The following is a 24,993-nucleotide window of genomic DNA, read 5'->3' on the forward strand; positions in this document are numbered from 1 at the left end:
ATCAAATTTCTCCTTCTGTTTTTGATGTCAGTGGTGCAAAGTTGCACCTGGGCAGTAACCCACTGCCACCAATTAGATGTTTGCTTTCAGTTTTAAGCCTGCAACTGGCTGAGAAAAAGCTAATCATTTATTGGTTGTTATGAGTTACTGCACAGTGCAAATTTACCAATGTTATTAATAGGGAAAAAAGCTTAATATATAGGAAGGCCGGCATTTTTTTTCAGAAAAGGTGGCAACACTATGGGGCAAATTCACTAACCCCCAAAAATTCGCCAGCGACGGCTTCACTCACAGCACAACACTTCCCAGGCATAGATTCGCCAGGACAACGCTAATTCACTAAAATCCGAAGTTGCGTCCAGGGCGCCGAACGCTGGTGAAGTTGCGCTAGCGTTACTGCGCCAAGCGAATCTAAGTTGCGCTAGCGTTGCCTAATTTGCACACGGCACGAAGTTAAAGTTCAATGGACGTTTCTGTTGCAGCAAATGCATTACACTACACAAGCCGGGGAAACCTTAATAAAATAAAGTTGTTATATTGCTCTATACATGAGCCCAGTGTATAGTTTATGTGCCATATGTTAGGAAATGTAAGGGGGAAGCCAGTTACCCCCAAAAAAATGTTTGCTCTTTTTCAGCCTATCACCCTGAAAAAAGAAAAGACGCTAACGTTCAGTAAAATCCGCATTTTCGTAAATTTGTGTAGTTACGTTAATTCGCCAGAGTGCAAAATCGGCAGGCATTAGAGAGTGAAGTACCGCTAGAATCTATCTCCTTCGATAGCGAAGTTACGCCAGCGACAGTTAGTAAATTGGTGAAGTTCTGAAATTACGTCACGCTGGTGATTTTTCGCCAGCATTAGTTACTTCGCCCTTTAGTAAATTTGCCATATATGTGATCTTATATTTTTCCATTATGTGGGCACCTTTTTCTAAACTGTGTATTTGCAGTGCGGTAGGGGATTTAAATGGTGGTGGTGGGGGGGGACGACAGTGGGACACTGACTGATAAGCAGTTTCAATATGTGTATGAAACATATCCTATGTAGTTTAGGGATGCCCAGAAATGATTCTGCAGTGGGGCCCACTGCAGACAAGACAAAAAAGTAGCATATGCCTTTTCTCTGTCTATATATCTGCATGTATTCTGTACAGTCTACAAAAGGAAAACAAGCTGCTTTATGCGTAATGCACTTTACCTTTTAAATAATTGCCAGATATTATTTCCTTCTGGAATATAAAAAACAGGATACATCACATAAGCAAAAGCACCGCCATTCATTTATTCATGTCTGAGAATATTTTAATGATACTGACCAGTCCTTTAAGCAGAGCTGGAGGCAAATCTGTAAAGTAGAAAAACAAATAAATACCACGCTCTACTCCCCGAAATTAAGGTATAATATAAAGTGGGACACAAAATATTAAAGATAATAGCTGGTTATAAAGGTGATGGTCTCTAACTGCTCCATATGTGTATTTGTATGGAGGTATAATAGTCATAACCAAAAATGTGTGAACAATAAGCACAGTCTGGAGATCATGATTGCATTCAGCTCATCATCTGTTCTGGTTCTAGTAAACCAATGGGTTTTGGTGGGGCAAGGTGCAATGCATGATTCAACGGTACCGCATACAGAGCAAGAAGGAAGGTGAGCAGTAAGTGTGAATCCTCTGGTACACCCCTGGGTTGGTGTTGCACCCCTGCCCTCATAGTAGTTACTCTACTGTCTGGGAGACCTATTTATGGCAGGTATTGAGTGCAGAGTTCTGATGTGCCTCACAGTGCTGTGTTCTGTGTCTTGCACCTTGATTGACTCTGGCATTAGACCCAAACGCATCCAATGACCTACAATGGTACAATCAAATTCTCCACTTATGGCACCTAAGGGGTGCAATTAGCACTTGAACTTGCCCCTGTACCATTAGTAAATGAGCAATAGCGTTTCAGATTTTCAGATTCAGACTTTTACATCCTCGGGGTTTAATAAATTTAGAAAAAATAGAATTTTTCATGATTTTGGCATTCAGAATTTAGTAGATAACTCCCTAACCGTAACAGGAAGAAATGTGGAAGCAAAAGACAGAAATGTCTGTTAATTGGCTGGTGTGACCTAACACAGGGGTGCCCAAAAAGTAGATCTGGATCTACCAGTAGACATTTAGCTGGAGATCAGTAGATCTCAAGACACTGCCAACAAACAGCTTGTCTGAATCACCCTCCTATTGCTTTCTTTTCATTCAGATATTTATTATAAGGTTACATTAGAAATAGTTTGTTAAATATTAATTTTCTCATAAATCTTTGATATCAAAGGTATAAATCAATATTTAAGTAATATTTTCCATGGTTCCGAATGCTAACAAAGCTTTGATGGATGAAGCTCATAATGGGAGATGATCTCTAAAAGTAGACCTCGCATTAGAAGTATGAGCACTCCTGACCTAACATGTTTGTTTGTGTGCACCGGGAATTGGAGGATCCCAGGGGATGGCCCTTATGTTTTTTGAATGGCAATTCTCTATTTAGGATTACCCAATGGCACATACTACTAAAAAAGTATATTATGAAAATGGTTTATTTATCCAAAGCAGGGTTTTACATATGAGTGGTTTGATTCAATATATTTTTATAGAGACCTACATTGTTTGGGGGGTATAGTTTTACTTTTAGCAGAGAAAACATTTCCCCTGACTAGAAACATATCAGCTGCTTTTGTTCATATCTATTCCAGCTCTAACATCCGCCCATTCACCAGTGATCAATATAAAAACCTGACCCGCAAAATGCAATTGGTTCTCAGGTTCCAGAGTTTTGGCCTCTGACACCTCCGGACCAGTTTGAGCTTGTGAGCGTGGGGCTGATCAAGCAGATGCTGTTCCCAAGTCTTTCAGAGGAATGAGACCTGAGCCCAGCACTCTGCAGAGGGTTTGCACTGCCCGGAAGTAACTGGATAGCGGGGGCTCCTGACATCAAGTCCTCTGGGTACCTGAAACAATGGAGTCCTGGGCAGCTGCAGAATCACAGTGACTGAAAAATGCCAGCAGCAAACAAAGCTTCACTTTTGTGTCCATCCTAAAAATAAAGGACATTTATACAATTAGTCAATGTAGCAAGGGAACAGAGGGGAAGTACTAGGGGAATATTATAATTGAAATGGAATTACACAGTGGCATAGCTAAAAGTTACTGGGTCCCACTGCAAAATCATTGCCCCCACTAAACTTTTGGAATAAAACATCATTCATAACCATATACAGAAACTATTTATCAGCCACTTATCCCCGTATACACCCCCAGGAGTTTCAGGGTCTTCCTCTGTAGGTTCACCCCTGGGCTTATATTCAACATACAATATGCAATACTCTTATTTAAGAGGTGGTTCACCTTTAATCTAATTTTTAGTAAGTTATAGAATGGCTAATTCTATATCTATTAGCCTTCATTTTCTATAGTTTTTCATTATTTGCCTTCTTCTTATGACTCTTTTCAGATTTCAGGTGGGGACCTGTAAAGCTACAATTGTTTTATTATTGCTACTTTTTGTTAATCATCTTTCTGTTCAGGCCTTCTCCTAATCATATTCCAGGCTCTCATTCAGATCGATACACGGTTGCTGGGGTAATTTGGACCGTAGCAACCAGATTGCTGAAATTGTGAAATAGAGAGCTGCCGAATAAAAAGTAAAATAACTTAAAAAACACAAATAATAAAAAAAGAAAACCAATTGCAAATTGTCTCAGAATATCACTCTCTACGTCATACTAAAAGTTAACTCAAGAGTGAACAACGTGTGAACAAATAAAACGTTCTGAATAAATAGACAATACCTGTACCATGATTTTGAAATAATCACATTCTTTGGGCACATACATTTTTGTACTTTCACAAAATATGCTTTTGATTTATAAAAACCTGACAATGACAGATAATATATAAAGCTGCTATTATATTGTGCCCGTATATACCAGAATCATTGAGACTATATACATGCTGGGGTTAATTTCTCTAATAAGCAGTGTATTTCCACCCAATCAGGGGTTTGGAGTAGAAGTCAATTGATACAACAAAAGCAGATATTGCACCGTCCCTCCAGATGGGCAGAAATAATTATTTCCAATCCTTCTTCATAAATTGGTGGCATTTTTTAATTTATTTTTAGTAATGAGATGCTCACATTGCTGATGACTGATGACAGTATTCCATTCTATTACTTTCAATCTGGGGATCACTAGGGAATGGGCCCATGAGGAGATTATCTGGTGCACTAGCAGACTTGCCCAACCCTGATGTATATCTATATAACACTCATTTGGAATCAGTGGTTCTGCATTATTAGCACATTTATGATTGGTTACCATGATTTATGCTTTCAAAGTTTGCCACGAGGGGTCACCATCTTTAACTTTGTTAAACATCTTTGCAAGACCAAGACTGCACATGCTCAGTGTGGTCTGGGCTGCTTAGGGATCTTTATAAATTATCAAAATAGCACAAGTTAAATAATATCTGCCAGAAGCAATTGATAATTAATCAGCAAGACTGATTAATAATCAGAATATACAGACTGCACTGGGTCCTGTGTTGTCATGTAATCTAATGTGGATTTTATAGTTTTTGTATTGTTTAATACAAACTTTCTCCAACTCTGCAGAACCAGTGACTGCAGCAAAACAATCCTCCAAATAGAAATCTGGCTCCCTGATTTTTGTCCCTGCAGCTGGAGTTGGAAACAGTAAAGGGGGTGTAAAGGCAAAAATAAAATCCAATACAAATCTCTACACAGTTGCCGACTGCTCTACAGGGAAACAAACAAAGCTGCTTGAGTTCTGCATGGCTGAGATGTAAGGTGGGCTCCCCCTGCTGTTCATAAGTATGATTGTTTCCCTGCAGAGGAGTTAGGGACCGCCTGACAATTCCTTTCCACAGCAGTAAACGAAGGGAGAATTTCACTGCATACAGTCAAGTTTCTTATAAAACCGGTACACATTTTTTAATTAAAGTATATTAGAGATAGATTTATTTTTCATTAAAGAAAGTAAAAATGGGATTTTATTTCTTTGCCTTTACATGCCCTTTAAAGGATACATCTTATTGGTTGCTATGGGTTGCTGCTCCTGGGAAAACTTAGTGTCTTTTATTATACAACATGGGGGATCACGTCTTATATGTCATAACCCCTGTTTACCTGGTCCTAAATCAGAATAAAATAAGGGACTGAAATAAGACAATTTTAAGGAAGCTGATGTCCCAAAGGGCTTAAAATCCATGAGGAAGAAGGGACATACAGAAATAATTGGGGGAAGGATGTTGCAGCTCTGATAATAAAAAGCTTTATTTTCAAAGATAAAGTTCAAAGAGACTAAAGGTTAGGGTGAATCATTTGAATTAGGCCCAGCTAGGGTTGCCAGATTTTCTGGAAAAAAAATACCGGCCTTCCTATATTCTTGCCTTTTTTCCTATTAATAACATTGGCATCAAGCATCATTTTTACCGGCCAGGTTGCAATCCTAGGCCCAGTAAACAAGGCAAGAAGATGTATAGTTTCACTGGTTTCTCCCAATAACAATGTCTTCTGATTTTGGGTACAGAGATAGTGGTGCTTTACAATAGCTTTTTTAATGTTAATGCTGCTCCTCTCCTCAGAGACTTCACCAGATCCAGTTTCCCCCAACAGTGAAGTTCCTTGTCACTTGCCTCTAGGCTTCCCTTGTTCTCACAGCTCGAAAATTCCCCTTTTACTGCCAAACATATTTTCTGACTGTGTACAGTACAGATTAGCCCATTCAAATTATACACAGTAAGAAACCATATTGTACCTGCTTGGCATGACAAATTCACTGTGTACACTGTATACAGTATGGCTGGTGCCATAACTACACTTGTCACTGAGCGTGGCAGCTTTAATAAAGGGGTTAGACAAATTGTCCCTCTCTTTATGGTCCCATTAAAAGTATGTGTTAGTGTCACTCTGTCCTTTTCTGTTACTTTTTGGTGAGATTTTTCTTCATTTACATTATTTTTTCTCACTTATTCCAGTTTTTATTTCAAACATTTTCTTAATTTGTATTATTTATTTTTAATGACCCTTCTTAATTTGTATATTTAACATTTCATGCCATTTTAGCACTCAAGGCAACAGATCCTATACCATTTTTGGTGGAGATTCCTTTAAGAAAATCTGTGCATCTAAAATCTTGTATATAAAGCCCCCAAAGTCAAACTTGCCTCAAGTCAAAATAGATATTTCATACAGTAATAAATGGCTCATAATAATTTGTAATTCCCTTCAAAAAACATCATTATTATAATAATATGTAAAAGAGTTTGTTTCATTATCCAGTTGTATTCTATTTATTCTTAATGGGGTACTAAACCTTGCTGCATTGCACTGCTCAAACAAACTTTACTCATTTGTTACTGGACTACAAATCCCAGAATAATGTAACATATTATGAAGGTTACAGCATGCTGGGAGATGTAGTCCAGCAACATTAGAGTTGTATTACAATGAAAATAAGAATTCCAGCTGATATGTGTAAATCTGGATCCATGTTTGTTGTTCCTGCATTTGTAGTTAAAAGCAATAAACACATTTGTCCCAATCCTGTGTTTGATTCCAGTATCATATAATGAAGAAACAAATGACACAATAATCTCTGTATGTAAGATAACAGCAAGATGCCTGACATGGTGCTGGGAATCAGGATTCTCAACCTTTTTTTTGCATTTATAATGACGTTTTTGGTAAGTAGACTTCTCATTGGTAGATATTCTTGCTATAATTATGTTTTTTAGCAACTTCTATTGAGAACTAGGGGGCGCAGTGGGATGGACATTAAAGTACATGTAAACCCCTCCCCCCAGACACACCAAAATTTAATCAGTGAACAGCCTCTTTGAAATCTTTAGATACCTGCCACTCTGGTTGTTAAAAGGTTAACAGTAAGGCTGCAGCATCCCCTTAAATGGGTTGTTCACCTTCAAACAAGTAGTTATTTTCAGATAGATCACCAGAAATAACGACTATTTTCTATGTGTCACAGTTTTAGTAATATTGAAGTGTAAAGTGTCATTTTTTACCTTCTAAAGCAGCTCTGGGAGGGGGGTCGCCGACCCTGTAAACTGTTTTAAATTTATACATTTCTTATCTTTGTCCCTGCTCAGCAGAATCCCTGGGTTTCATTACAGGCAGCTGTAAGAATTGATACAATAGTTGCTAATACTCCAGAGATGCTGCTGAGAAATGTATCAACTAAATGTTGCAAAGTTGAAACCGTTTAGAGTCTGCACCTGAATTACTGAGCTGCCAGAGACACGAACATTCAACTTTAAACATAGATTTTGGAAAAACAGTAAAAAGTAATACATAGTAATTGAAAAAAGTCTTTATTTCTGGGGAACAATCTGAAAACAACTGAACCGAAAAAAGTGTTTGGAAGGTGAACAACCCCTTTAATCACTTAGAATTCCTTCTCTTCCTTTAACCCACTCTGCCCCCTCCCTCAGGAACTTTGGCTGTTGAGCATGCTCAGTTCTCCTCTACTCAGATTATTAAACACACCCTCCAGTCTAACAGCCAATGAAGAGATAAGCATTGCCGATTCCTATAGAAACTCTAGCTGTCTGATCCTAATTTTTTTCTTCTCCTGAACTCAGCTTAACCATTACAGTGTTCAACCCCAGCAGAACTTTTTATCAAAATATGTTGTGCTTGTGTAAATCTGCATTCTGCATTGCATGAACTTTACATGTCCTTTAAGGTTAAGGTGGCCATAATGCTTGTTTGGCGAGATTGCAATTGAATCACAATGACAGGGACATGCAGGCCATTACAACAAGGACCTCGTTAAGGAGCTGATTGACAAACTTCCCGATCTGAAAGATTTTCAGCCCAATGTGGGTCAGATAGGCCATCAGAGGACCCTATACATGGGCCAACAAGCTGCTATCGGCCCATGTATGGCCACCTTTAGTCTAGTGTTTACCTTACCTATAACATTGCAGTTTTCTCAGTGGGCAGAATACAGGTAAATGAATAACAGAACTAACGATGGCAGTGAGAAACGCCATACTCTTTTTCTAACAGCACACCGGCATATATACGCATCAGCTTTAAACACAAATAAAAGCTTTTTATATGGATGACATGATTTTTAAGTGCTGAATTTCTCTTCCTAGTTAATTAAGCTTGGGGGCTGACTCTGCTTATTTTAAGACCACAAGATCAGTTAGTCTCATATATTTATATTGCGGCACAGACTTGACATTCTTGCAATGACTTGCTATCAACTGCCCCTCAGTCACCTGACTTTTTACTGTAACTGCTGCAGGGACCTCTGCACTCTGTTTCAAAGCCACTGAGCATTAATATCACAAACAACTTTAATAAATGTCCCCTTGAATATTTATATTTTTAGTATCCAGAAGTTTTTCTTAAGCTGGCCATAGACGCAAAGATTTGATTGTACGAATCTCGGTTTCGTCCAATTTTCGGGCTGTGTGTGGAGTGTCCCGAATTTTTTGTGTATGGCCATGGCCGATCGGACAGGTTAGAAAATTTCTGTCGACTACCGATAATATCTCTGCATGTATTGCCGATCTGACGATATCAGTGGGAGACTGTCACCTGCATTTGTCGGACATAACTTTTGTACGATTGCTGTCAGGGGCAGAACATCGTCTGATCTGTTCTTTAATACTTTATTTGATCAGAATGGTTAATGGCAGGTCAGGAGATCATTCGTCCGATATCAAGGTAAATCTGCGCGTCTATGGCGAACTTTAGTTAATCACAGTGGCATAGGTGGACGATGGATGACTAGCTCCCACACGCTGTGTAGATCGGTATGATTCACTGGGGATCAAATGGAAGGAAAGGTTGGTGATGGTGACCTTTATCTGCGATTCGGCTGTGATTTAAACTTTCTTATTACTATATGATAAAGTCCTTTCTACCTATCAACCACCGGTGGCAAAGATAGATGGTGGATGAGAAGCTCCCACTTTTTCCCTATATAGATGGGTGGCTGTACTACTAGGGAACATATAGAAGGGAGGGCTAAGTGACTAACACTCTGGCAAATTAATTCGCTTATTAAGTATTTATTGGGATTAACTCTAGCTGTAATTATTGATTAACACCACCGATCCACTCTATGTATTTTTATTAATTGTTGCTTTTATGGACACGGTCCAGCACTACTTCAATATTTCACAGTAGTGAGTCTTTTGTCTTTGGGAGCTTGTTTTTAGCCATTGTTAATAAAAGTAAATTTTTATCACACTGAGTGTGTCTATCACCTGAACTGGTTAACTAAGGGGGTGCAAATGAAATATTGTATCCCAACTTGGCAGCACTTCAGTTGTTCTTATTTTGATACATATATCTTAACCTGCAGGTGTTGGGGACATTGATTTGTCTAAAGCTCTTTGGAATTAGTCTACTCCATATGCAAGCAAGAATGCATTAGAAAGTACGGGATGGAAGATATAGAAAAAGAAACTCTCTAGACCTAGAAAAGCAAGTAAGTGAACAGACCTACCTTCCAAGTGCAGATAATATTCTGTCTGTGGCACTGCACTGATTTGTTCCAACACCGCACAGAATAGCACAGAAATAGAGCTCCCACCTGTAAGGAGGTCACCAGCGAGAGAGAGAGAGATGCACCAGGTCTCTGTGAACATGGTGTAAGGGGGAGTTACTGCTGCATTGCAACCTGAGAAGTGTAAGAGCTACTTGATCGTGCAAGGTCACAGCAAAACGGGTGCTGCTCATGGGCACTACTCATTAAAGCTCTCCTCCTTCTCAGTAGCTATTACAGCTGGGGAAAAAACCTTTCTCCATGACTGGATTTGCTTTATAAACTTTTATAGTCAGGGTGTGTGTTATGAAAGTAGTTTCTGCTGAGAAATACATACTGAACACTTGTTAGGCAGTAGTTATCAGCCATAGGGTAAGTGCAAGCTGAATACAGTATATGAAAGTTCACAGTAAGATGATGGATAACCAGAGACCACCATGGCTACAGCAACATCACAGTATATTGCAGAATTTAGTCTTTGCTCATTTTAAATCTGTTGTTCCCCTTTAAATTAACCTTTAGTATGATGTACAGAATGAGATAGTTTGCAATTGATTTTCATTTTTTACTATTTGTGTTTTGTTTTGAGCTATTTAGGTTTTTATTCAGCAGCTCTCCAGATTGCAATTTCAACAATCTGGTTGTTAGGGTCCAAATTAGCCTAGCAACCATGCATTGATTTAAATAGGAAACTAGAGTAAATTATGAATATGAGAGGGCCTGAATAGAAAGATGAGTAATAAAAAGTAGCAATAACAATGCAAATGTTGCCTTAAAGAGCAAATAACTCAAAAACCATAAACAAATAAGGCCAGCTGAAAAGTTGCTTACCATTAGGCATTCTATAAAATACTGAAACTTAAATCAAAGGTGTACCACCACTAAAAAAGGTGAATGCACAGGTGCAGGTACACGTGAGACACCATAGGAGCCATTTTCAAGGTCATGGGTGCAGTGGGTGTGAGGTTATTAAATAGATTTGGACAACAAAACAGCAGTAAAAACATTCACTCAAATTGTCTCCCCATGTTTTAAAATTGTTGCACCTTAGGAACTTTTCCCCATTCCATGTTCCTTCCTTGGCTCAGCTCATGTTACTCATATAGGAAGGTCCATGTGTCCCAATTGGCATACATGATCTGCTAAATGTCAGAATATCAACAGGGATTTCTTGGGGCTTGTCTACCAACTTGCACCCTACTCAAATCACAGCATTCCTGGCTCCTCCAGGACCAACACCAGGAATTGGAATTGTCACAGACCCCATACAGATGATTTCAAGAAACCTACATTAATCATTTTACTTGAAATTCTTATAGGGGTGTAATTTACCTTTAAATTTACTTTTAGAATGATGAAGACATTGATATTGTGAGACCATTTGCAATCAGCCTTCATTTTTTGGGGGGGAGGGGGTTCAATTGTTTCATATTTTGTTCAGCAACTCGCCTGGTTGCTAGGGTCCAATTTACCTTAGCAACCAGGCATTGGTTTGAATGAGTGACGAGAATATACAATAGGAGAGGAGCTTAATAGAAAACAAACAAATAAAAAATATAACAATAAAATTGCAAAAAGTAATAGCTTTTGGGTGCCAGGGGCAATGCACCCCTTTTTGAAAGCTGGAAAGAGCCAGAAGAAATAAAAATGAACAAAAAATTTTAAAGGGGTGTAAGGGACAGAAATTCTTAGAGCTGCTTGAACCCCTTATAAATCAGCCCTAACAATAGCTATTTCATTTAACATAAGAAAGAGTTAATACTGTCTACAAACAATTGCTAATACCCTGCTAGCTATCTAAAGTTATCCACATGAACATGACAATGATTAAGCAAGAGAAATACAAGAGTCCTCTGCACTCAACCCATTATCAATATATTTAAGACAGAGACATTTTGTGCATACAGCTACTAAAAATTTGTATTTGTACTTGTATTTGTCTATATGTATTTTGTGGTCACACCCTCATTGCACCCCCGCCTAATGGTTTTAAAATTAGTGGTGAGCACAACTTTCCCTTGTTTGTTATAATGATTAAGCAAGCACATGACATATCTATTAAATTACATAAGTTTAGGGAAGTTGCTGAATGCTTCTGTATTCAGTGCTTGTTATAATGTTATAAAAATAAAATTTTTAAGGCTCTGACTGCAAGTCCTTGGGGTTTGATATACCCACCAAACGTAATAGGTGGTTCACCTTTAAGTTATCCTTTAAGCATGTTGAAGAATGGCCAATTCTAAGCAACTTTTCAATTGGTCTTCATTCTTAAAAAACATTATCATTTTTAAAATTATTTGCCGCCTTATTATGACTCATTCCAGATTTCAAATGGGGGTCACTGACCCCCCCCCCCCAAATGTTCTGTAAAGTTACACATTTATTGCTATCTTTTATTATTCATCTCTCTATTCAGGCCCTCTCCCTTTCATATTCCAGTCTCTTATTCAAATCAGTTCATGGTTGCTAGGGTACTTTGGACTCTAGCAACCAGATTGCTGAAATTGCAAACTGGAGGGCTGCTGAATAAAAAGCTAAATAAGAAAAACAAATAAAAGATGAAACCCAAATGCTTATTGTCTCAGACTATCACTCTCTACATAATACTAAAAGTTAATTTAAAGATGAACAACCCCTTTTATTACAAATGTAACTTAGAGCTGCATTGCCCTTTTAAGGGAACACATGCACGTGGGGGCCCCCAGAGGTTTGGAACCTGATGGGCCCCCAATGTCCAGTCTGACCCTGGGTGAGCATAGAGAAGCATATTAAAACAAGCACCTCCCACAACCATAAGCCACAGCCATTTAAGGCTAACACACCAATACATTCTGGTTTCACTCACTTTAAAGCAAAGCCGTTTTGCTATTTCTATTTTGTTATTTCCTTATATGCTCAGTGTGCATAGATTTATGTATATGACCTGTAGGGACAAAATGAAAATTATGAATTTGGCTTTTCTTTGCTGACAATTCAGCTTCTGCAAACACAGCACCTTGCTTGTGTACTGTGTGTTATAACATAGCACAACCCCATCATATTCTATATTACCCAAGATTATTCCATATATATCATTCTCCTTAATCTGCTGCTGTTTAAAACCTTCATTTTTTCTTTTTGTTTCCCCGTGTTCTTTTTCTCTCCTTTTCTCTATAACCCTCTCCAATGCTTCCACCTCCTTTATCTGTTTTAACATTTCTCTCTCTCTTCTCTACTTCTCTCCCAGCAATCTTTTCTCTACTGTTATCCTCTATATATTTAACTATATTATGTTTTACCTCTTCATTTTATTTGTATGCAAAAGTGGAGAGGAGCAAAATAAAGTTCCAGGATTGAAAACTCTTGCATCCCCACGGAGGGGATGCTATTTCACAGAAATAAAAAAAGGATGGCATTCCTGTGCATCCCTCCCCAATTCCAGCACTGGTCTGACCCACACAATCTGATCAAAATATCTTGTGCAGTTTAGCCCAAGGGGTTGCTCCCCTTCATGCTCTTGTGTAACCCTATGTTTCTGTCACACCGACCCACGTGACCCTCTGGTCCACACACTCCACCAGTGTAGGAAAAGTCACGGCAGCAGCTATAAGGACTTGAACACAGGCAGAGATACCATAACTTTATAATGTTTTATTGGTGTGCACCTGTAAAACAGTCAGGCCCGGATTTGAGGCAAGGCCACATAGGCCCGGGCCTAGGGCGGCGCAATTTCAGGGGCGGCCCTGCTGCATCAGTAACTAGCACTGGAGACTCACGTCAGTCTCCAGTGCTGTTCCCAAGTGTTAAGATGTTCACATGGGCGCACACACGCTGAGGGGGAAAAGGACGGCACCTGGAAGGGGAGGGACATCGCTGGACAGGGGGAAGCGGAAGCGACAGTGCTGGACAGGGGAAGCGAAGGGGACGGCAGGGGAGCGGGGGCGATGAGTAGAGCCGGCCTAGGGGCAGCAAGTTTGTAAATCCGGGCCTGAAAACAGTAAGAAGAACACTGCCACTATCAGGTACATCACAGGCCACCAGCCCACCTCTTCTGTGGAGCTAAAGCACTGAGTAACAGAACAGTGATAGAATAGTGGGTTTTACATAAGAGAAGTATAAACCTACCTGTAAAACAGTAAGGAGAACACTGCCACTTTCAGGTACATCACAGGCCACCAGCCCAGCTACATTACAACAGGCAGTTAATTCAATATATCCCCACTGACATATTACAGGATTTATAAAACTGTAAGGAAAAGCAGCATAGCTAATATACATGACACATTACCATATAAGAACCTCAGCACAGTACAATAAGCAGTTTATAACAATCAAATGACAATGTGAGGATTACAGCATACAGGTTTTTCCCATGGCAGACATTTTTAGATCCCATGTGCTCTGCCGGTCTCCATTACACTTTTTGGAATATGTTACACACTACTAAACAGTTAAAAGCATGAAGTTGCTATAGCTGGAGGTCAAACACGTTGCTTCAGCAAAGAAATGACCCTTAAAATCAACTGTAAAACTTTTGAGGTGATTAGAGCAGTGACAGACATCTTACCTCTTCTGTGGAGCTAAAGCACTGAGGAGGGGCCAGACCAAATGATTGGATATAGAAAAGAGAAAGTACATTAAGGATTATAGTCTGGCAAAGATTCTGCTCAGTGTGTGGCTTTGATTTTTTTTTTTCCACAGAAGTTAGCTGCTCTGTTATTTATTTCCTCATTAGAGGAAACAGTAAAACATTCAAAGCTCCTAGTCAGTATTTTGGTGCAGTCCAAGTGATTCTTCCTGTCAGAAATGTAATCTCTGGCTGATCTGAGATATTTGGCGAATATTCATATATTTAAGATAACTGCGTTACATTCACCCCTCCTTAATTTCGCCAAATATTTGTCACACTACATGAATCATAGCATGCCATAGCATGTGAGTGAGACTTACCAAAAGTCATATTTACTCATTACATTGGAATAATATAACACAGCGATCTTATATTACAATAAGGTGGGAGTTCTAGCTAAAGCCATATAGGTATCTGTGCTTACGATATAAGGTAATAGAGCCTTTTCCTCAGCCCTTTAGCAAAGGATCATTTGAGAATACTTAGAGGGTGTGCACTGCCCTCGTATAGTGGGTAACACAAAGTGCCATATACACAATGCTTAAATGAGGAGATACTATTTACATGTGCTACTAAACCCTTTATCAATTTCTGTTTTTATGCCACTATACTATACATCTACATACCACTTATCTTGCCTAATTTTTGTAATATAAGCTATTACATATTCCTAGCGAAGCCCTAGTAGAGTGATAGTTTGTTCTATTTTTTAGTTGTTAAAGGGATCCTGTCATCGGAAAACATTTTTTTTTTCAAAACGCATCAGTTAATAGTGCTACTCCAGCAGAATTCTGCACTGAAATCCATTTCTCAAAAGAGCAAACAGATTTTTTTATATTCAATTTTGAAATCTGACATGGGGCTAGACATTTTGTCAATTTCCCAGCTGCCCCTGGTCATGTGACGTGTGCCTGCACTTTAGGAGAGAAATGCTTTCTGGCAGGCTGCTGTTTTTCCTTCTCAATGTAACTGAATGTGTCTCAGTGAGACATGGGTTTTTACTATTGAGTGTTGTTCTTAGATCTACCAGGCAGCTGTTATCTTGTGTTAGGGAGCTGCTATCTGGTTACCTTCTCATTGTTCTTTTGTTAGGCTGCTGGGGGGAAAAGGGAGGGGGTGATATCACTCTAACTTGCAGTACAGCAGTAAAGAGTGATTGAAGTTTATCAGAGCACAAGTCACATGACTTGGGGCTGCTGGGAAATTGACAATATGTCTAGCCCCATGTCAGATTTCAAAATTGAATATAAAAAAATCTGTTTGCTCTTTTGAGAAATGGATTCAGTGCAGAATTCTGCTGGAGCAGCAATATTAACTGGTTCATTTTGAAAAAAATGTTTTCCCCCATGACAGTATCCCTTTAAGGGCATTGCCTAGTACTTTAAGTACTTCTAGCAACTGACTTTCAGTTTGGCAGCTGGATATCATGGCATTCATTGAGCAAATTAGTCTGTCCACTGGCTTTACAATTCTACCGGACCTTGTTTGCACGTTCTACTGGACTTTGTGGCACTCTGGGTAAATCGGAAGATTACTTGTCACTTGAAGTGTGAGTAACATCACTTTGCCTATCTGAATGGAAAACTAAGTCATCTTGTTGGTTACTAAACTGTGACTCCAACAAATCATTGGGTACTTGTAGGTCAGATAAAACTTCATTATCAATTTCTTCTGGTTGTGCTGCTGTACTAGTATCATTACATGGCTGTAGTGAATCTCATCTCTCAGTATTGTTTATTGGCCTGTTACTTTCTTTATTTTGCAAAACCCAATTCAGGGTACTTTCAGCATCTCCATTCTCACCAAATGAGTCCTCATGATGACCTTCTGCTTGAAAATTGGACACAGTAGAAGCATTGTCTGATGAATCTTCGTCAGGGATCTCTAGAGGCAGAAAATAGTATTAAATTGCGATGAACTACCTGGATCTTTCCAGTTTTTGGATCACATATCTTAAAAGTTTGCAAGGCGCAATTACGACTTGCAATGCAATAAAAGTTTCATGAGGAATATTACATTGCGACATGAGAGTTTTTATTTGCAAATTTGTTCTCTTTGCAAATGTGATTACATTTCCCCCAAAGTGTCTTGGTTTATTTTCATTATTAATTTTCCAATTCACCCCCACCTTTAGACCAAAGGGTCATTTAACCCACTGGGTTTTTTCCATTCTCGAAACTAGGGAAGCACTGAAACCAGGATTCGGCTGAATGCAAGTCTTTTTCAGTAGCATTTGGATTCGGCTGAATCTGAATCCAAGAGCCTGGCCAAACTGAATCCAAACCCTATGTGACTGGTTACACACTCTTGCAGGGGTCAGTCGTGCAGAAATAGAAGTGCAGACAAGTTTGTGTCATAAAGCTGTTCAGCCGCTCAGGCTTTATTTGTAAGTTGCTCAAAATAACAAACAAAACGAAAATAAATCATAGCCGTCTGGCTCCTGCCTACCTCACTCAGTGGCCCTATCTATACTAGCAACACAAATATAATGATCACAGTCACTGGCAAAAACAGAGCAACTTACAGTTTCATGGTTTTCAGGGAATTTGAAAATCACTCACAGAGCTCCTTTCCTTCCAGCTTTCAGGCAGCCTGCATCATAGGAAGAGAACTCTGTGTCAGGCCCACTGACCTAAATACTCCACCTGTGTGATCAGCACACAGACAGGTAAAACCCCAAACATTCCTTGGAGTCTTTTAATCACATGAAGTTCGGAATCCTGGTGCAATGTATACCCATCCAGCACTTTCTCTGCTAAACATTGTGACAACCCTGTCACAAACCCCCCCTCTGTTCGACCCATGGGTACGGACACTTTTCATAAACATACAATAAGTCTGGATAGAGCATACCGCATTGGCCTGCAGCTTTCCTGCTCTGTGCTCCACTGAGAAGTTATAGTCCTGTAGAGACAGGAACCAGCGAGTCACTCTCCGCATTCTGACCTTTTGCTTGTGCCATCCAGGTAAGGGGGGAAGTGATCAGTCCACCAAAAGAAACCGACGGCCAAGTAAATAGTACCGTAGAGCTTCTAAGGCCCCACCTTGATGGCCAGACACTCGCGCTCCACAATACTATAGTTTCTCTCAGCTGGGGTTAACTTTCTACTCAAATATACTACCGGATGCTCCTCTCCATGCACCACCTGTGACAACACAGCCCCTAGGCCCACATTGGAAGCATCCGTTTGTACTAGAAACTTTTTTTTTGAAATCAGGAGCAATCAAAACCGGCCCCACTGCACAACACTTCCTTGAGTTTACAGAATGCAACCTCAGCATCTTCGTTCCAAGTAAACTCCCCCCGAGCTTTTGCCTTTGATTAGGTCTGTAAGTGGGGCAGCTATGGTGGCAAAATCTGGGACAAATCTCTGGTAATACCCTACCATGCCCAGAAACGTCCTGACCTGTTTTTTGTGCAAGTTGAGGCCATTCCTTGATTGCTTGTAGCTTTTTTTTCTGGGGTTTGATAAGGCCTTTTCCAATAATGTACCCTAGGTATCGTGCTTCTTCGAGGGCCCAGGGCACATTTCTTTGGATTGGCAGTCAGACCAGCCTGCCGAATGGAGTTTATCACAGCTTGAACTTTGGGGAAGATGACTTTCCCAGTCCGAGCTGAATATCACGACATCGTCAAGGTACGCCGATGCAAAGTGCTGGTGTGGCCTGAGGATCTCATCCATCAGCCTCTGGAAGGTGGCTGGGGCCCCATGAAGTCCAAATGTCATTCGCACATATTGGAATAAACCCTGTGGGGTAGCAAATGCTGTCTTCTCTCTAGTGGCTAGAGTAAGTGGAATCTGCCAGTACCCTCTGGTTAGATCTAGGGTGGTAATGTACCTCGCTGGCCCTAATCTTTCTATTAGCTCATCCACCCGTGGCATAGGATAAGCGTCAAATTTTGAGATCTCGTTTAATTTACGAAAATCATTGCAAAACCGCAATGATCCATCAGGTTTTGGTACCAACACAATTGGGCTACTCCACTCACTATGTGACGGTTCAATAACCCCAAGTTCCAACATTCTCTGAATTTCACCTGCTACTGCCTGTCTACGGGCTTCAGGAATGTGATACGGTTTCAAGCGAACCCGTGCTTGCGGATCTGTAACGATATGATGCTCAATGACATGAGTGCAACCTGGCACCTCTGAAAACACGTCAGCATTTCTAAGGAGGAATTCTTTTACTTCTTGGGCTTGTGGCCTTGACAAAGCCACTGAGACCTTCACCTCAGGAACTCCCCCCTGGAGTGAAGGAATGAGACGCTCGGCTGCCATTGAGACTAAAGGGTCCTTCCAAGCCTTGATTAAATTGACATGATAGATCTGCATTTTTTTTCGTTTGTCGGGTTGGTGTACTTTATAATTCCCATCCCCTACTTTTTCCATAATTTCGTAGGGACCTTGCCACTTTGCTAGGAATTTACTTTCTGCTGTGGGAATCAGAACCAGGACCCGATCACCTGGCTGAAAAACCCTGAGTCTGGCTCCCCGATTATATATGCGACTCTGTGCTTTTTGAGCCTGCCGCATATGTTCCTGAACAATGGGCATGACTGCTGTGATGCGGTCCTGCATCTGTAGAACATGTTCTACAACTGAGCGGTGAGGAGAAGGCTCCTCTTCCCACGACTCTTTCGCAACATCTAGAAGTCCCCGGGGGTGTCGCCCATACAAAAGCTCAAACGGGGAAAACCCAGTAGATGACTGAGGTACCTCACAAACTGCAAACATCAAGTAAGGAAGTAAGGCAATCCCAGTCTCTCCCCATCTGCCTTCAACCACCCTTTTTAACATTCTTTTGAGAGTCTTATTGATCGCTCTACCAAGCCATCAGTTTGAGGGTGGTAGACTGATGTCCTTAACTGTTTTATACCCAGTAATTTACACAAATCTTTCATTACCCGAGACATAAAGGGCGTTCCCTGATCTGTCAGGACCTCTTTAGGAATGCCTGTTCTAGCAAACATGTAAAACAGTTCCCGGGCAATTGTTTTAGCTGATGTGTTCCGCAAGGGAACCGCCTCAGGATATCTTGTGGCATAGTCTAAAACCACCAGAATGTATTGATGTCCCTTTGCAGACTTCACCAGGGGCCCCACCAGATCCATCGCAATCCGGTGAAAAGGTACCTCAATGATGGGTAGTGGTACCAAGGGGCCCCAGTAATGAGGAGCAGGGGACGTCAACTGACATTCTGGGCAAGACTCACAATAACGTTTGATTTCTACAAACACCCCAGGCCAAAAAAATCTTTGGAGAACTCGTTGTTGAGTCTTCTCAGCTGCCAAGTGTCCTCCCATAGGGTTTTTATGAGCCAGGTCAAGTACAACCTTTCTGTGTGAACTAGGAACAACCAGTTGTTCCACTACTTCACCCCTTATATCATCAACACGATAAAGGAGATTGTGGTTGACAACAAAGTGAGGATACACATTCTCCAAACCTGTACTTTGAGCCACTCCATTAATCATAGCAACATTTTCCCAAGCATGAGTTAACGTTGGATCCCTTAATTGGGATGTGCCAAAGTTATCCTGAGAACAGTCTAGTTCTGGCATGGGTGACTCTTCCCCAGACTCCTGGGGCCCTTCAGTGTCCCCAAGTAACACAGAGATAGGGAACTGGTCAGGCTCAACTGGGGCCAGTCTTACAGCTGAAACTTCAGAACTTGAGTCCCCAATTTCTGGCAAACCAACCGGACATTCAGCTTCCAAAGTTAAGGAAGTCGGAGGTGGGAACTCGACCTTCCAGAGATCCCAAAACAAGGGAAAGTCACGTCCTAGTATAAGACTATGCATCAACGATTTGGATACTCCAACCTCATGGAATGTCACACCAAATTGGGTTTCAATTGGGACCACAGCGGTACAGTAACTCTTTGCGTCGCCATGTATACACAAAACACCAATGCACCGTTTTTCCATCTGGTCCGGTGTTACCAGATCTGAATGTACAAGCGTGACCAGGCTCCCAGAATCCAGTAAGGCCTGGACACTCCTTCCACCAACTTTGACCAGCGCCATGTGAGCCACAGCAGATGTCAGACATGCTGGGTGGGCAAAGAAGGATAAGCGCCGTGCTGCTTCACACTCCATAGGTTCTGTGACTGTAGGACACTTGGCAGCTACATGCCCCCAGGTTTGACACCGCCAGCATTGGATATTGGAGCCTGGTATAGTATCTTTCAAAGACCTGGCATCCATATTGGTCTTCACCCACGGTTTAGAACCACCAGGAGGACTTGAAGCTGATGTGCCTCTTCCTGGCCCTGCTGGCAGACGCCGCTTTGCAGGTAAGTTCTCTGGAGGTGACACACCTGCCAAAAACCCTTCTGCGGCGAGGTAGCGTTCCACCATCTCGACCAACTCATCTGCGGACTTTGGATCAGCATGACTAACCCACTTTCTTAATTCATGCGGCAGAGCTGTCAAGAACCGATCCATTGTGACCCTTTCTACAATCTGGGGTGCAGTGAGTGTCTCAGGTTGTAACCATTTCCGCACGAGATAAATCAGATCATGTATCTGTGACCTGGGAGACTTATTGGGCCGGTAATTCCAACGGTGCACTCGTTGGGCTCGCACAGCTGGAGTGACACCCAAACGGCGGAGAATTTCTAACTTCAATTTCTCATAGTCCTGAGCATCCTCAGTGGACAAATCAAAATATGCTTTCTGAGAATCGCCCATTAGAAATGGAGCAACCAACCCTGCCCACTGGGTCTTAGACCACCCATCATGTGGGGTCATCTTTTGGAGAAAATGGCTTGCTTTAACCAACCCACTGTTAGCAGTGGCAATGCCAGATTGTTCCTGGCGCAAGTTCAGCTGCTGCAGAACCTCTGCAAGGGTTTCTCTATCTTTCCTGGCAGCTTCAGCTTGCATTTGTATGTCTCTTTCTGCTGCCTCAGCCAGGGCTGTTACCTGAGCACTCAACAGACGTACAATTTCCTGCTGCGCCGCCTGCTGTGCATTAGTCTCTCGCTGAAGTACATTTTCTTCTTGCTGGGCTGCACTAAGTTGAGCCAAGCGTAACACGAAATCTTCCATCGTTTTTCCAAACCGCAGACGTGAAGCAACGCAATCAAACTTGCTAAGTGAATTGCGCCTGGCAGGGAATCAACATGCCCGCATCCTCCACCAATTGTGACTGGTTACACACTCTTGCAGGGGTCAGTCGTGCAGAAATAGAAGTGCAGACAAGTTTGTGTCATAAAGCTGTTCAGCCGCTCAGGCTTTATTTGTAAGTTGCTCAAAATAACAAACAAAACGAAAATAAATCATAGCCGTCTGGCTCCTGCCTACCTCACTCAGTGGCCCGATCTATACTAGCAACACAAATATAATGATCACAGTCACTGGTAAAAACAGAGCAACTTACAGTTTCATGGTTTTCAGGGAATTTGAAAATCACTCACAGAGCTCCTTTCCTTCCAGCTTTCAGGCAGCCTGCATATAGGAAGAGAACTCTGTGTCAGGCCCACTGACCTAAATACTCCACCTGTGTGATCAGCACACAGACAGGTAAAACCCCAAACATTCCTGGAGTCTTTTAACACATGAAGTGCCGGAATCCTGGTGCAATGTATACACCATCCAGCACTTTCTCTGCTAAACATTGTGACACCCTGTCACACCTATAAAATGTAAAAAATAGCAGTGTGTATTGGTGATTTCCACCTGCAGTGAGGGTTCCGATTTAATTTGGAATTCAGACAAATCTGGTGAGAGGGAATCGGCCAAATCGAGAATCAAAGGGTTTGGTGCAGAAACGCTGTCAGAACTCCCCAAATCCCCCTCCATTGCAGCCTATATAAATCATGTGAAAACGCCTGTATGGGCAATTTTCATGTGAATTATGGAACATAAGTCAGAATTGATACCACTCCATGGGCCCTTGACCCGAAAGGCTGCTTCTTAATAACCTACTTTTTTATTGCATTTTATACTTAGGGCATTTTAAATGCGTCTTCCACCCACAAGAAAACATCTGCAGGCATTAAACCTCCAATAACATCTAAGGGGCAAATTCACTAAAGCGCAAATTAGCCAGTGTGACGTCATTTCGTTACTTCGCCGATTTACTAACGGGGGCTGGCGTAAATTCGCTAGTGAAGTGGACCTACTCTAGCGCTACTTCGTACCCTTACGCCAGGAGAAGTTGCGCTATGGCGAAGGGACGTAACTACGCTAATTCACTAACTTGCGCATTTTACTGAACGTTAACTCTTGCGCCAGACTTGCCTTCGCCACCTCAGACCAGGCGAAGTGCAATAGAGTAGATAGGGCTTGTTTCAAAAAAAGTTGAAACTTTTTCTAAGTCCCAAAAAACGCTGGCGTCTTTAACTTTTTTAAGGGTAATAGGCTGAAAAAGATCGTAAATTTTTTTGGGGGTACCCTCCTACATTTCCTAACTCATGGCACATAAACTATACAGTGGGCACATGTGTAGGGCAAAATAACAACTCTATTTTATTTTATGAAGCTTTCCCAGGCTTATGTAGTGTAATGTATTCGCTGCTACATATACGACCATTGTACTTTAACTTGCCGACATATGCAAATTAGGCAACGCTAAAGTAACTTCGCTTTACTTGACGAATTAACGGTAGCGCAACTTTGCTACCTTTCGACTCCCTGAGCGCAACTTTGGATTTTAGTGAATTAGCGGTGCCTTGGCGAAGTCAACACTGGCGCAATTTATGAGGTAAGTAAATTTGCCCCTAAATGTTTTCAGAATAAAAACAGAGGCTCAATAAAGTGCACTTAATTGGGCTCAATAAAAATAGATCCAATTAAAAATGTTCTAATTATGTATATTATTCTTATAGAACAATATAAACCTCAAGTTACCTCATGTTAGAAAGCAATTTGATTGATAGTAAATAAACAATCTTTCATGAATGCGCTTCTGTCTTATAAAGCCTCTCCATATCATCATCTTCAATTACCTTTAGGTGTATTTTTTATCATTTAAAATGGGGATATAATCAATTAATCCTCATCCTTTTTTTTTTTTTTATAAAGAAGCCTATGTACTAGATACTAAAGGGGTGGTTCACCTTAAAGTTAACTTCTAGTTACACAATGGTAAATTCTAAGAAACCTTCAAATGGTCTTCCTTATTACTATTCCTTATTTTTTTTTTTTATAGTTTTTTAATTATTTGCCTTCTTCTTATGACTCTTCCAAGTTTTCAATTAGGGGTCACTGATCCCATCTAAGTCTGTAAAGCTACACAGTTATTGTTACTGCTACTTTTTGTTACTCGTCTTTCTATTCAGGTTCCTATTTATATTCCAGTCTTTTATTCAATGCATGTTGATAGGGTAAGTTGAGCCCTAGCAACCAGGTTGCTGAAATTGCAAATTGGAGATCAACTGAATAAAAAGCTAAATAACTCAAAAACCACAAATAATAAAAAAAAATGAAAACCAATTGTCTCAGAATATCGCTCTCTGCACCATCGTGAAAGGTAACTCAAAGTGAACAACCCCTTTAAAGGAGAAATAAAGCTTAACTAAAGATGTAGACTAGAAATGTTGTACATTATGTTTTGGGCTTCTGTAACAGTTCAAAGCAACCACAGCCCTTTAGCAGTAAAAAATAAATAATAATCTGTGCTCTCCATATTCTTTTCTGCTTAGGGACCGACTCACAATATACAGTACACATAGAATATAAATGTCACAATATAAGGCTGATTAGTAATTAATACACATAATAACAACATGGCAGCACAGAAACCAGTGCAATTAGCATCAGAATTTAATAATCAGCCCTGTAGCATCAGCTTATATTACAGACCAACCTCATTTTCTGCTGGATAATTAGTGACGACCCCTAAACTCAGCTTCTCAACAGCTGCTCAGAGCCCACTGGGAATGTGAGTGTCACAGACACTTTCCAAGATGGTGACCCCTTGTGACAAGTTTGATTGCTGCTAATGAGAAGCTAAAACTTAGGCTGGTGCAGTAAATTCATTATACAAAATATGGTATTTTTAGCCAATTTCATTTTTTAAGCTTTAGCTCTCCTTTAAGTCATTAGCATCAATTATTTTCCCCTAATAATAAATGATGCAAGTGATGATGCTTAAATTCAGATTTTATTTCCAATTTAATTCCTTTGGCCTGTGCCACAAGTATGGTGGAAGAGGTGAATGATCTAAAGACTCTCCCCTCCATGCCGTGTAACATGCAACAAGTCATATATCCAGTTCAACAGTATCAATATACTGGAAGCCCTACAACCTTTCATAAATTATACAATGATTTCAAGCTTTATAGTTCAATGTTTATTTAATATGTGGCTGATTAATACTTCCTGACCCCAAGATGGCGATCGGACTAGTCCCTGGATCAACTTGTACTTTTTTTTTTTATTTTGGCCACCTCTTCTTCTTTTTGTTTGCCACCTTTTTGGTCCTTTTCTGCTTTATAAAGACAGTGGTTGGCTGACATTTAACCTCGTCCTGTTTGCAGGATGTGGAGTCAGGTTTGGCTTGTTGGTCCTGAACCACAGTAGTCTCTGTCTTATTCTTCCTGCCTTTCCTTGTCACTTTTTTTTCTCCACAATATTTTTATTGCATTTATAAACGTAATACAGATATACATCACGTCTATTTAAGGTAAGAATGTAAGATATACAGTGATACATTATAACAGGCAAGTCTACTCAAAGAATAAAACATTAAAATAAAACAAACTTTACACCATTGCATCAAGAGTCCTGCAATGAAAAGTCGCCTGCGCTAATGCACACGCGGCGATGTGTTTTCTATAGTCCCCCAAAGTTG

The 24,993-nt window shown here is 40.6% G+C and overlaps 2 protein-coding genes across 3 annotated transcripts in view; both read right to left on the reverse strand.

Moving 5' to 3' along the window:
- otoa.L (otoancorin L homeolog) overlaps positions 1 to 16,038 on the reverse strand; it is a 53,124-nt gene extending 37,086 nt beyond the window's left edge. The window contains exons 1-6 of one of the 2 annotated variants that reach the window (XM_041576806.1): positions 15,995 to 16,038; positions 13,687 to 13,745; positions 12,428 to 12,505; positions 2,989 to 3,074; positions 1,316 to 1,344; positions 1,198 to 1,228 (exon numbers count right to left, since the gene is read on the reverse strand). In XM_041576806.1, the coding sequence (XP_041432740.1) occupies positions 1,198 to 1,228; positions 1,316 to 1,344; positions 2,989 to 3,073 (145 nt within the window). In that variant the 5' untranslated portion in view covers position 3,074; positions 12,428 to 12,505; positions 13,687 to 13,745; positions 15,995 to 16,038. Of the gene's footprint in view, positions 1 to 1,197; positions 1,229 to 1,315; positions 1,345 to 2,988; positions 3,075 to 9,543; positions 9,696 to 12,427; positions 12,506 to 13,686; positions 13,746 to 15,994 lie in introns of those variants that run through there. The other variant, XM_018236910.2, reaches the window with a different exon arrangement.
- A 2,945-nt stretch (positions 16,039 to 18,983) lies between these two features.
- On the reverse strand, positions 18,984 to 21,245 carry LOC121397972. Its single transcript, XM_041576297.1, has one exon. The coding sequence runs from the start codon at positions 21,243 to 21,245 to the stop codon at positions 18,984 to 18,986; it is 2,262 nt and encodes a 753-aa protein (XP_041432231.1).
- Between the last annotated feature and the right edge of the window lie 3,748 nt (positions 21,246 to 24,993).

The sequence above is a fragment of the Xenopus laevis genome, chromosome 9_10L (assembly GCF_017654675.1).
Source record: "Xenopus laevis strain J_2021 chromosome 9_10L, Xenopus_laevis_v10.1, whole genome shotgun sequence".
NCBI classification, from domain to species: Eukaryota; Metazoa; Chordata; class Amphibia; order Anura; family Pipidae; genus Xenopus; species Xenopus laevis.